General features: G+C 43.4%; 1 protein-coding gene across 4 annotated transcripts in view; it reads left to right on the top strand.

The window, feature by feature from the left end:
• The first annotated feature begins 2,689 nt into the window (after window positions 1-2,689).
• Window positions 2,690-14,117, top strand: part of ZNF484 (zinc finger protein 484) — a 49,538-nt gene continuing 38,110 nt past the window's right edge. For 3 of the 4 annotated variants that reach the window (XM_066368358.1, XM_066368359.1, XM_066368357.1), the window contains exon 1: window positions 10,149-10,179. In XM_066368358.1, coding sequence (XP_066224455.1) covers window positions 10,165-10,179 — 15 coding nt within the window. In that variant the 5' untranslated portion in view covers window positions 10,149-10,164. Of the gene's footprint in view, window positions 2,820-10,148; window positions 10,180-14,117 lie in introns of those variants that run through there. The other variant, XM_066368360.1, reaches the window with a different exon arrangement.

Raw genomic sequence — 14,117 nt, 5'->3', positions numbered from 1 at the left:
AGCATGGGATCATAGACATGACGCCATGGTCATTGGCTTGAGCCCAAAAGTTGCTGGCTTGAAGCCCAGGCTCACTAGCTTGAACCCAAGGTCGCTGGCTTGAGCAAGGAGTCACTCGCTCCGCTGTAGTGTCCCCCCCCAGCAAGGCACATATGAGAGCACATGAAAAAGCAATCAATGAACAACTAAGGTGCCTCAACGAACAATTGATGCTTCTATTCTCTCTGTTCCTGTCTACCACTATTTGTCCTTCTCTTTGTATCTCTCTCTCTTAAAAAAAAAAAGACATTAAAAAGAAAAATAATTATAGGCCAAAATCTCTGATAAATATAGATACAAAAAAGTTCAACAGCCCTGGCCGGTTGGCTCAGCGGTAGAGCGTCAGCTTAGCGTACGGAGGACCCGGGTTTGATTCCCGGCCAGGGCACACAGGAGAAGCGCCCATTTGCTTCTCCACCCCTCCGCCGCACTTTCCTCTCTGTCTCTCTCTTCCCCTCCTGCAGCCAAGGCTCCATTGGAGCAAAGATGGCCCGGGCGCTGGGGATGGCTCTGTGGCCTCTGCCTCAGGCGCTAGAGTGGCTCTGGTCGCAACATGGCGATGCCCAGGATGGGCAGAGCATCGCCCCCTGGTGGGCAGAACGTCGCCCCTGGTGGGCGTGCCGGGTGGATCCCGGTCGGGCGCATGCGGGAATCTGTCTGACTCTCTCTCCCTGTTTCCAGCTTCAGAAAAATGAAAAAAAAAAAAAAAAAAAGTTCAACAAAATATTGGTAACTCAAATTCAGCTGTACAAAAAGATTGTACATCTTGAGAAAGCGGTACGATGAATGTGCTACACCACAAAATGAAGGATAAAAATTATATGATTATATCAATAGATGCAGGAAAACTTCGCTCTGCTTTCCTCTCTCTTTAAAAATCAATCAATAAAATTTTTTAAAAACAGTGAGATTGTAGCCTGGCCTGTGGTGGTGCAGTGGCTAAAGCGTTGACCTGGAACGCTGAGGTCTCCGGTTTGAAACCCTGCACATGTCTGGTCAAGGCACATATAGGAGTTGATGCTTCCTACTCCTCCCTTCTTTCTTGCTCTCTCTTGCTCTCTCTCCTCTCTAAAAAATGGATTATAAAAACAAAGAAAAAACAGTGGAATTTTTCATAAGATTACATCGAATATATATATAAAGTTGAGAAAAACTGACATTTAACAATATTGTTTTCCTATTCATGTACATGAAATATTTATTTAGATTTTCTTTGTGTAGAATTTGTGTTTTTTTAATGTTAAAATTCTCCAATGAAGTCATCTGGGCCTGAAGATTTCATTTTTAGGTGTTTTAAGTTTTGACTTTAATTACAGGGCAACTCAACATGTCTATTTCATGACGTGAAAGTTTGTGGAGTTTGTGGATTTTGAGGAATTGGTGCATTTGAACTAAGTTTTAAATTTTTATGTGTGTAGAGTTGTTTGGGAGATATTCTCTTTTTATTCTTCTGATGTCTGCAGAGTCTGCAGTGGGGTCTCTTTTTCTCATTCCTTATATTGTTTCTTTTTATGTTTCCTGTGGAGGATTGTCAATTTTATTTACCTTTCCATAGAACAGCTTATTGTTTTTGTTTTCTTTATTGTTTTTCTCTTTTTTATTTCTCTGAAGTTAGAAGTGGGGAGGCAGTCAGACTCCCACATGCGCCAGACCGGAATCCACCTGGCATGCCCACCAGGGTGCAATGCTCAGTTCCTCTGGGGCGTTGCTCCACTGTAATAGGAGCCATTCTAGAGCCTGAGGCAGAGGCCATGGAGCCATCCTCAGCGCCCAGGCCAATTTTGCTCCCATGGAGCCTTGGCTGCAGGAGGGGAAGAGAGAGATAGAGTGAAAGGAGAGGGGGAAGAATGGAGAAGCAGATGGGCACTTCTCCCTTGTGCCCTGACAGGGAATCAAACCTGGGACTTCCACACACCTAGCCAATGCTCTACCGCTGAGCCAACAGGCCAGGGCTATTGTTTTTCTCTTTCAATTTCATTGTTTTCTGTTCCTTATGCTTTATACTTCCTTCCTTTGGGTTTATTCTGCTCTTCCTTTTCTATTTTATTGAGGTGGGAGCTTACATTATTGATTTGAGAATTTTCTTCCTTTCTAATGTAACCTTTTAGCGGCATGAAATTTTTTCCTTTCACCACTTTTTAGCTGCAACTTATACATTTTGATATGTTGTGTTTTCACTTTCATTAGTTTGAATGTATTTTTAAATTTCCTTGAGACTTTCTCTTTGACCTAGGGCCAGCATTAGACTTGCCATTCGCTTAATTTCCAAGTGTTAACATCCTGTTGTGTAGTATTGATTTCTAGTTTGAGTCCATTGTGTTCAGAGAACATTCTTTGTATGATTTCAGTTCTATTAAGTTTGGTCTGCTTGATGCTTCAGTTTATGGTACACTTTAGTAAATGCATGTTCTGGTGTTTTCCATTTGCTGGTTAGAGCCCGCTAGTTATGGCTCGCAGTGAACTCTGGTTGTTTCAGCATCTCTGCGTGGCCTGTTCTCCCGACAACTCTCAGCTGTGCTGTCCTCGCATCACTCCACCACGCCACACACACAGGGCACCCACAGGGCAGGTCTTAGCACAGCGCCATGTTGAGTCCTGGCAGTCTTTACCCAAGGAGCCGCTGCCGACTGAGCATGCGCGCCCACGCGGCGCCGCGAGGACTCGCGGAGCGACCGGGCTGCACCTACGGAAGAGATTAGGTCCCGTTTCAATGTCTAGTGATTTAATTCACCGCCTGAGGCAAATGACCGCTGCCTAGCGAGGTTGTAGATGAGGCGCAGGTGAGTGCAGGGACGGCAGCATCCGGAGCTGGTGAACAGCATCCTTGGTTGTCCGCGATGAGCAGCCGGTGTGAGGTGGGGGGGTCAGTGGGTGGAATGATGGGGTGATGGGGTGGGTGAGAGTGATGGTGGCAGGTCCGCGGGGCAGGGGCTGGGGTGGGTCCCGGGAAAGGTACCTGGGGTGCTGAGCCCACAGGCATCTGAGGGCTGCGCGCTGCTAGATCTTAATTAATTTCCTCCCTGGGCTTACCTGCTTGTTTTATTTCTGGTTTATTATCATGGCATTGCATATAAGTTTCCATTTACTTTATTTTGATCCCTTCCCGTCTACGTTGGGAGCTATTTTCTTATTCATTATATAAATATAATATTTATGTATCCTTTTCTTTTTTAGTAGGCATCTAGAGGTTTATTTTGCTCACCATCTTGAAGTATTGTAGTGTTTATACCCCCTCCTCTTTTGTATTAATCTAATGTTTTTTCTCCTTTCGATTTAAATTGTGATCCAACCCTTTATTTTTCCATTTTTACACTGGATACCTTTAGAGGTATAAAGGTTTTTTTTCCTAATAAATACATCTTTATCTATGAAATGTATAATTTCAATTTGATGTTCCACTTTGATTCTGAGTGTTTAGGAGAGTTTTTGAATTTCCAAATTATTACGATGTTTTAATTATTTAATTTTATTGTGCTGTCATAAAAGTTGCCTGCAATGTTTCAACTTTTAAAAACTTACTAAGATTTTTCTTTGAAGGCAAGTGACACAATGAAGTTATCAATTGCAATAAGAGAAGGAGTATATTTAGTATATTTTCAGTTTGTATGGTGCAAAGTTCTCTTTATGTATATCAAGTATAGTTTGTCTTTTTCAAATCTCTTTCCTATATTTGATCTACTTGAGCCATCACATTCTGAAAGAAATATAATAATAACCTCACGAATAGTTCACTTTGTAGTCCTATGTTCCTTTTATGCTAGTTTTATTTGTGTGTGGGGGGGGAGGAGATGTATACATGCATCCAATAATTGATAGATTTTGTTTTTTCTTTCCACTTATTTTATTTATTTTTTACAGAGACAGAGAGTGAGTCAGAGAGAGGGATAGACAGGGACAGACAGACAGGAAATGGAGAGAGATGAGAAGCATTAATCATTAGTTTTTCATTGTGCTTTGCAACACCTTAGCTGTTCATTGATTGCTCTCTCATATGTGCCTTGACTATGGGCCTCCAGCAGACCGAGCAACCCCTTGCTGGAGCCAGTGACATTGGGTTCAAGGTGGTGGGCTCTTGCTCAAACCAGATATGCCAACACTCAAGCTGGCGACCTCGGGGTCTTGAACCTGGGTCCTCTGCATCCCAGTCCGACGCACCATTCACTGCGCCACCGCCTGGTCAGGCTGGATATGATTATTACAGGTTTCCTCTTTTATTATTTTTTTATTTTTATTTTCTTTTGTATTTTTCTGAAGCTGGAAACGGGGAGAGACAGTCAGACAGACTCCCGCATGCGCCCGACCGGGATCCACCCGACACGCCCACCAGGGGCCATGCTCTGCCCACCAGGGGGTGATGCTCTGCCCCTCCGGGGGCGTCGCTCTGCCGTGACCAGAGCCACTCTAGCGCCTGGGGCAGAGGCCGAGGGGCCATCTCCAGCTCCCGGGCCATCTATCTTTGCTCCAATGGAGCCTTGGCTGCAGGAGGGGAAGAGAGAGACAGAGAGGAAGGAGGGGGGGGGTGGAGAAGCAAATGGGCGCTTCTCCTATGTGCCCTGGTCGGGAATCGAACCCAGGTCCCCCGCACGCCAGGCCGACGCTCTACCACTGAGCCAACCGGCCAGGGCCAGGTTTCCTCTTAAACAAAAACCCCTTTAACCTGAATTTCACTTTGATTTACATTACTAGCCTGACATCCATTTATTGCATTTGAATGGTGTATCTTTGACCAGGGCTTTATTTTATATTTGTATTGTCTTACTGTTTAACTATTTGTAAAAAATAGATACTTTTTGGCTTTTTTTCAGATCCAATCTATAGTTCTATTTGTCAATAGAAGCATTTTATTTAGTTTAGTGTAGTAATGATTTACCTGATTTTTTTTTCTTCTTTTCCAAGTGAGAGGAGGTGAGATAGACTCCTGCACACGCCCCCACTGGGATCCACCCGCCAGTCCCCATCTGGGGCCATGCTCACAACAAAGATAATTTTAGTATCTGAGGTGGAGGCTCCCAGGAGCCTTCTTCAGCATTCCAGAGTCATCCTCAGCACCTCATGCTGACTTGCTCAAACCAATCCAGCCAAGGCTGTAGAGGAAGAGAAAGAGAGAGAGAGAGAGAGAGAGAGAGAAGAGCAGGGAGAGAGAGAGAGAGAGAGAGAGGGAGAGGGAGGGAGGGGTGGAGAAGCAGATGGTCACTTCTCCTGTGTGTCCTGACCGGGAATTGAACTCGGGACATCCACATGCCAGGCTGATGCTCTACCACTGAGTTAGCTGGCCAGGGACAATTTATCTGATTTTCTACTTCCCATTTTAATATTTATTATTTATTTTGAATTATTATTCCCCATCTTTCCTTTTCTTTTTCATACTTACATTGGGTTGATGGAATTTCTGTTCATCGTTTTCATTCTACACCCCTAATAACTTCTGTTCTTTTCCTGATATAATCAGAAATATTATTTTCATAGGATATTATTAATTTTCCTTTTAAAGGACTCCTAATTACATCATCAACATTGTCCTATATTGATTGCTTGATTGATTTTAGAAAGAGAGCACACTCACTTTGGACTATGTTTGTTGTTTTTTTCTTTAGGTATTTTAAATGTAAAGTTGTGTTGTTTATTTTAACTTGTTCTTGTTTCTTATGATTGACCTGTAATGCTATAAATTTCCCTCTTTCTGCTTTTGCTGTGTCCTATAGATTTTGGGTGGTTGTTTTCCCATTTTCATTTATTTAAAGGAATTTTTTGGTCTTTTTCCTTGATCTTATTGTTAACCCATTCATTGTTTAGTAACATGTTATTTAGCCTCCATGTCTGTGTGTGTGTGTGTATGTTTTATTTGTTTGTTTTTAGTGGGGTGGTGGCAGGCAGGCAGAGACAGATAGGAAGGGGGAAAGATGAAAAGCATTAACTTGTTGCAGCACTTTAGTTGTTCATTGATTGCTTTCTCATATGTGTCTTGACTGCGGGGCTCCGGCCAAGCCAGTGACCCCTTGCTCAAGCCAGCGACCTTGGGCTCAAGCTCCCATGAGTATCATGCAGCAGGTACAGGTTGGGTGCAGTCATCCATTTCCTTTGTAGGAGCAAGCTCAGCAGGGGGGAATACTGGGGCTCAGGGTGCCAGATCAAGGGTCTCCCATTAGGAATGGTGCTGGCCAAGCCCACAGTAGGGTGCCAAGCACTTTGTTCTGGTTCCAGATAATAACCTTCAAGGGAGACACTCTGAATGTCACAGCTTCTATCCCCCCTGCGGAACTGAGCTCAGCTGGACAGGGTCACCAGGACTTGGGAGTGGCAGTCCAGTCTCCTGTTGGGGGTGTTACCAGGAAGCTTGTAGGAGGGCAGTGGGCACTTCCTCCCCTTTTCTCTATGGCATGGCTGAGCTTGCAGGAAAGATAGGAGTGCCCTTCCCCCACAGCGTAGCCACACACTCAGCACCCATGTATCTGATTTTTGGACAAAAGCCTTCCTGGGACGAATCTAAAATCACAGCTCCTTCCCTCCCTCCCTCCCTCCCTTCCTTTTTAAAGAGAGAGAGGCAGGAAAAGAATGACAGAGAGACAAGAACATTGAGCTGTTTCTGTATGTGCCCTGACCAGGGATTGAACTGGCAACCTCTGGCCTTTGGGACAATGCTCCAACTCACCGACCCACCGAGCTATCCAGCAAGAACTTAATCCTTTATTTATTGATTGATTTTTAGAGAGACAGAGAGAAGAACGGAGATAGTGGGGAGGGGGAAGGGAAGCATTCATTTATTGTTCCACTCAGTCTTTCTTTCTTTTTTTTTTTTTTTTTTTGTATTTTTTTTTTCTGAAGCTGGACACGGGGAGAGACAGTCAGACAGACTCCTGCATGCGCCCGACCGGGATCCACCTGGCATGCCCACCAGGGGCGATGCTCTGCCCACCAGGGGGCGATGCTCTGCTGAGACCAGAGTCACTCTAGCGCCTGGGGCAGAGGCCAAAGAGCCATCCCCAGCGCCCGGGCCATCTTTGCTCCAATGGAGCCTTGGCTGCGGGAGGGGAAGAGAGAGACAGAGAGGAAGGGGGGGGGGTGGAGAAGCAAATGGGCGCTTCTCCTATGTGCCCTGGCCGGGAATCGAACCCGGGTCCCCTGCACGCCAGGCCGACACTCTACCGCTGAGCCAACCGGCCAGGGCCGCACTCAGTCTTTCATTCATTGTGTGCTTCTGTGTGTACCCTGACTAGACACTCTAACCGACTGAGCTAACCAGCCACAGGCCTAAAGTCCCAGCTTTGTGCGGCATTCTGATGTACCCGTATAATTGAACTCAGCAGGGTGGGGTCACAGAGTGGCAGGGCAGGCCAAATGATTCAGCAGGTGTGGGGGCTTATGCACCAGCTGTGTGCTCGAGGTGGGGAAGAATGGCCCCCTTTCCAAAGCTACACAGTTCCTTCACTGTCTGAATCTAAATTGAGAGCTTCTCCAGAAAAATGAGCCCCCCAAAGATCTCTGCTGGGTGCATCCAGCAGACCATTCTGCAGGGCCCAAGCACAACAGAGTGGTATTGCCCCTCGTTGGAGGACCAGGCTGTGTACTCCCCAGGCTGGTTAACAGTAGGGGTGCTCGACCCTGGGATATAGTCTTTTAGTTCAGCTTGCCCTCATTGGTTATTCAGGTTGATTGCTCTATATTTTTGCTGTAAATACAGTTTGACACCAGGAGCAGGTGAGTATAGCTGCTGGCTATTCTGCAGCCATCTTGAAATTGATTTACTAGGACTACATCTAATATAGAAGTTCAAAGCAAATATAAATTTTAAAAGTCCATTATGAAAAAATATTGGAGAGAACAGGGCTAGGGTTCAAGGGACACAGTAGTCAATGTGTGAGCCTTAATTGGAAACAGCTTCCAAATGAAACAGCAATAAAAATGTGTTTCTGGGGTAATAAGGGAATATTGAATATAAGCTGAATGTTAAGATGATAGCGGATTACTATTAATTTTCTCAGGCATGATCATAATCTTTTAGAAGATTTATGTTATATGTCATGACATCTGCAATTTTTTAAATGGCTTAGCAAAGAAAAATTTATTTTGCCTGACCAGGCAGTGGCGCAGTCGTCGACCTGGGACGCAGAAGACCCAGGTTCAAAACCCCATGGTCACTGGCTTGAGCACGGGATCATAGACAAGACCCCACGGTTGTGGGCTTGAGCCCCAAGATCAATGGGTTGAGTCCAAGGTCGCTGGCTTGAGCAAAGGGGTCACTAGTTCAGCTGAAGCCCTTCAGTCAAGGCACATGTGAGAAAGCAATCAATGAACAACTAAGGTGCCACTACAAAGAATTGATGCTTCTCATCTCTCTCCCTTCCTGTCTATCTCCATCTGTCTCTCTCACTGTCTCTCTAGCTAAAAAATAAATAAATTATTTTGTGTGCAGAAAAAGATTATGCAAATAAGACAAAATACTAATTGTTAAAATTAGGTGGAGATGTTATGTGTGTTTTTTGTACTAATCATTCAACTCTTTATGATAGGAAAGTATTTAAAAAATTGGAAAGTACCCTGGCCAGATGGTTCGGTTAGTCAGAGCATCGTCCTGAATCACAAAGGTTGCCAGTTCGATCTCCTGTGAGGGCACACACAGGAACAGATTGATGTTCCTGTCTCTCCCCCCCCCCCCCACTCTCGCTAAAATCAATCAATAAAAAAATTTTTTTTTAATTGGAGAAAAATGGCCTTAGTCAGTAAGTGACCTGGCTCAGGTCTTAAAGTTTGTTATTAACTAGAACCAAATTAAATTACTACTTTGTAACCAAAATAAAGTTTCCACTTAAAGTTTCATTTGGGCCCTCGCTGGTTGGCTCAATGATAGAGCATTGGCCAGCCATGTGGATGTCCCAGATTCGATTCCTGGTGAGGGCACATAGGAGAGATGCCCATCTGCTTTTCCACCTCTTCCTTGCCCCTTCTTTCTCCCTCTCTCTCTGTCTCTCTTCCCCCCTCCCATAGCCTTGTCTCGATTGGAGTGAGTTGATGCAGGGCACTGAGGATGGCTCCGTGGCCTCCGCCTGAGGGACTAAGAAGAGCTTGGTTGCTGAGCAATGGAGCAATGCTCCAGAGGGGCAGAGCATCGCCCCCTAGTGGGCATGCCGGGTGGATCCCAGTCAGGGCACATGCGTGAGTCTGTCTCTGCCTCCCCTCCTCTCACTCGAAGAAAAAAAAAGTTTCAGTTTAAGAAATGTAAACAAAGAACAGTGAAATAGCTATAAAGCTTTTATTTTGGTCTTTCCTTTGGAATGTCTTACTACTTGGGTTTGGATGGTCACAGAAGCTTAGAGCAAAATCATATCCTTGAAAAGTTACTTGTTTTCTCATATATAAGAATATAAACATCAATACCTACTATTTTACTGTTACTAAAATATTATATCTTAAATTCTTAGTGTATTCCTTTCAGAATATTTTCTTTATGTATGTACATAAATACATTAATGCATGTGTGTGCATATATGTATGCATATGTACGTACACGCATATTGTTCAGTGACAAAGGAATCATACAATTAGGTACATCTTGTATTTTTAACTGACATTGTAACATACTTTTCTATAGTAGTTTAATTTTACATGATATCATGCTCTTTGGATATTCTATAAAGTATTTAAGCAGTCCGCAATTATTGGTTATCAAGGTGTTTCTAGCCTTTTTTGTTGTTGTTGCCATTAGCCATGCTGTGGTAAAGCTGCCATATGTATATTTTGTGCAAAACAGAATGATTTTTAAAAAATTTATTTATTCATTTTAGAGAAGAAAGACAGAGAGAGAGAAGGGGGGAGGAGCAGGAAGCATCAACTCCCATATGTGCCTTGACTGGGTAAGCCTAGGGTTTTGAACCGGCAACTTCAGCATTCCAGGTGAATGCTTTATCCACTGCGCCACCACAGGTCAGGCCAGAATGATTTTTTATGCTTGATCTTAGCCAGAGGCCAAGACATGATATGAAATAGTTCTAGAAATAGCTTTTTGGGTCAAGTGCATGAACACTAACTGGCGCATGTGTTTATGTGTGACATTGGCATACTGTCTTCTCTCATCTCTTGTTCTGTCCACCTGTTTTCTCAGCTCTCTGCCCTTTCCTAGAAGAGCCAGAAATGACCAAGTTTCTGGTAAGTTCTTAATTGTTCTTATATTTATTTGTTGCTTTTCTTATTTTCTGGTGGATTTTATAAGGCATCTAATAACCCATACAGTAATATGGGCAAGTACAAATAAATAAAAACCAAGATAAAAAAATAAAGATAAAAAAAGAGTCTATACATACCAAGTCAAACTTAGATTATAGATGCATACAAATAATGTGGTTTCACATAGGTATGAACTTTGAACTGTAAAACTGCCTCTGACCTTTCTGAAGGACATAGCAACAGTGGAAATGAGACACATGATGTACATTGTTGACAAGTAGTTTATTTAATCTGTAGTAAAGATTTCCTGGTCCTTGATGTTTAAGAATATTTTTGATAGATCTTCAGATGGATGGAGACAAAACAATGTCTTCTACAACCCTGTTAGAAGTGGGCTAACAGGTTTTATATTGTTTTATAAAGCAGATTTTTAAACACTTAAGATTCTCATTTAGTAGGGCTGGGATTGCAATGTGATGTCAGTGCTGCTTGTCCAAGGGTTATGTTGTAAAGGTTAGTTATGAGGTTTTATCATGAACAGTTGTTGAATTTTATCAAATGCTTATTCTGTATTAATTGACATAGCCATGTGATTTTACTTCTTTAGCCCATTGCTATGGTAGATTACATTGATTATTATTATTTTTTGTGACAGAGAGAGAGAGAGACAGATAGGGACAGACAGACAGGAAGGGAGAGAGATGAGAAGCATCAATTCTTTGTGGAGACACCTTAGTTGTTCATTGATTGCTTTTTCACATATGCCGTGACAGAGGGGCTACAGCAGACTGAGTGTCCCGTTGCTCAAGCCAGCGACCTTGGGCTCAAGTTGGTGAGCCTGCTCAGACCAGATGGGCCCGTGCTCAAGCCAGTGAACTCAGGATTTCAAACCTGGGTCCTCCGTGTTCCAGTCTGACACTGTATCCACTGTGCCACCACCTAGACAGGCTGATTGATTATTAAATACTGAGCCAACCTTTAAATAAATCTCACTTGGTCATGGCATATACTTTATAAAATATACTTGTATTGCTAATATTTTATTGAGGATTTTTATAGTATACTAATGAGTGATGTTAATCTATTTTTTTCTTTAATCATAGCTATGTATGGAGAAATGTCTCAACTCCCACTTTGTTTTTTTCCACACCACTTGACTGGAGTGTGAAAGGGCACCTCTGTTTAGCCAGACAGAGATGGCAGTGTAGGATACCCATTGGGTCTCTTTTTATAATTATTACATGAAAGGAGGGAGGCAGAGACACTCCCACTAGCACCCCGACCAGGATCTACCCTGCAATGCTCTGCCCATCTGGGGCATTGCTCCATTGCTCAGCAACCAAGCTCTTCGTAGTGCCTGAGGCTGAGGCCACGGAGCTATACTCAGCGCCAGGGGCCAACTCACTCCAACCGAGCCATGTCTGCAAGAGGGGAAGAGAGAGAGAAAAGTGAGAGAGGGAAGGGTGAAGAAGCTATGGTTGCTTCTCCTGTGTGCCCTGACCTGGAATCAAATCTGGGATATCCACATGCTGGGCTGTAACCACTGGGTCTTTTTTAATGCATGTGGCATCAGAACCAAAAATATTATATTTGCTTGTTTTTCTTTTAAATAATTTTTTATTTTGCCTGACTAGGCAGTGGTGCAGTGGATAGAGCATCAGACTGGGATGCCGAGGACCCAGGTTTGAGACTCCGAGGTCGCCAGTTTGAGCGCGGGCTCACCTGGCTTGAGCAAAAAGCTTGCCAGCTTGGACTCAAGGTCGCTGGCTTGAGCAAGGGGTTACTCGGTCTGCTGAAGGCCCGCGGTCAAGGCACATATGAGAAAGCAATCAATGAACAACTAAGGTGTCACAGTGAAAAACTGATGATTGATGCTTCTCATCTCTCTCCATTCCTGTCTGTCCCTATCTATCCCTCTCTCTGACTCTCTCTCTGTTCCTGTAAAAAAATATAAATAAATAAATAAATAAATAAATTTTTATTTTTGGATTAAGATAATTAGGTATTTATGTTGGCTTCTTGGATTCAAGGTTTTAGCTCCTTCATTATGTTTGCGAAGTTCTTGTCAATGTTTGCTCTTATGAGCTTTCAATTCCCTTCTTTCTCTCTTCTTCTGATGTGCCTATTATTCTTATTTTATTCTTTCTAATAGAGTCAGATAGTTTTTCTAGAGTCCTATCATTTTTTTGTGTGACAGAGACAGAGAGAAAGACAGAGAGAAGGATAGATATGGACAGACAGATAGAAAGGGAGAGAGATGAAAAGCAGCAATTCTTTGTTGTGGCTTCTTAGTTGTTCATTGATTGCGTTCTCAAATGTGCCTTGACCAGGGGGCTACAGCAGAGTGAGTGACTCCTTGCTTAAGCCAGTGACCTTGGGCTTCATGCCAGCGTCCTTTGGGCTCAAGCCAGTGACCATGGAGTCATGTCTATGATCCCACACCCAAGCCAGCGACCATGCACTCAAGCTGGTGAGCCTGCACTCAAGCCGGCGACCTCAGGGTTTTGAACTTGGGTCCTCTGCATCCCAGTCTGATGCTCTATCCACTGTACCACTGCCTGGTCAAGCGAGTCCTTTCATTTTTTAAAAAGTTTTTTGACAGACAGAGAGAGAGTCAGAGAGAGGGATAAATAAGGACAGACAGACAGACAGGAAGGGAGAAAGAGGAGAAGCATCAACTCTTCATTGCAGCACTTTAGGTGCAACGATTGATTTCTTTCTCATATATATCTTGACCATGGGGCTACAGCAGACCGAGTAACCCCTTGCTCAAGCCAGCAACCTTGGGCTCAAGCTGGTGAGCTTTACTCAAACCAGATGAACCCCACGCTCAAGTTGGTGACCTTGGGATTTTGAACTTGGGTCCTCCATGTCCCAGTCCAACGCTCTGTCCACTGTGCCACCACCTGGTCAGGCAGTCCTTTCATTTTTTAATGCTTAAGTTTCTGCTTCCCTCTGTGTCCTTTCTAGATCTCTAGCTTGATATTACTGAGTTTTTCATCCATTTGGTCAGCTTTATTTCCTAAACTTGTTAGTTTATTCTTTTATTGATTTCTTCATCTCCAGAATTTCTATTTGTTTTTTTGTAGTTTTGATATCTTTAGAAAAGTTCTCATTTTGTTTATTGATTTTATTTCTGTGTGTATTAAATTGCCTCTCTGTGTTTTTTTGTAACTTGAGCTCTTCAGAACTGCAATCTTGAATTTTCTGTCACTTAACTCATATATTTCCATGTCTTTGTATTAATCTGAAAATTTTTTGTTTTCTTTTTGAGCTGCCCTGTTACCTTAGTTATTCATGGTATTTAAAGATTTTCTTCTCTATTTAGGCACCTATGTGTGAGTGTCACTTTTCTAGTAGATTGGTAAGAAATCTTTTTGTTGTTTTCCAGTAGATAACACTGAAACACAAGTTTTATAGTTCTCTGGCACTGTTCTAACTTTTCAGATCTCTCTGTGATGATAGAAAAAGTCCTGTTTTCCTTGGGTAGGTGGGCATCTCCTTTGTGTGCTGGTTGCCACAGACTTAGGGGACTGACCTTGTGGGGAGTGTGCTAGGTGATGAGGCTCCAAATCTGTTAAATTCCAGTGATGTCCTCTGTAGCCAGACAGTGCTCGGGGTGCAGCCCTGATGGGTGAAGGTAGGGTTAGCTGGGGTATGGCTAGCTGTGCTTTGTTGCTTTTTTCTCCTAGTAATGGTGACTGATGGATTTCTGGGATCTCTCCTCTGTATCTTCACTTGGCCCTGGGATAAGTCACATAGGGAAACAATGTTTCTGTAGTTTAAGATCTCACATTTGTAGATAATGTGCTCTGCAACCTGACACTCCCTACTACTTGGTTTTATGGGACCCACTGTGCCCTTTGGAAGGGTGAGGGGAGGCAGCCAGATTCTTTGGCTTTGTTTTTCTCTCTGGAGAT

The sequence above is a fragment of the Saccopteryx leptura genome, chromosome 2, assembly GCF_036850995.1.
Source record: "Saccopteryx leptura isolate mSacLep1 chromosome 2, mSacLep1_pri_phased_curated, whole genome shotgun sequence".
NCBI lineage: Eukaryota > Metazoa > Chordata > Mammalia > Chiroptera > Emballonuridae > Saccopteryx > Saccopteryx leptura.
The sequence above is the reverse complement of the archived record's forward strand: the minus strand, read 5'-3'. Positions and strand labels throughout refer to the sequence as shown.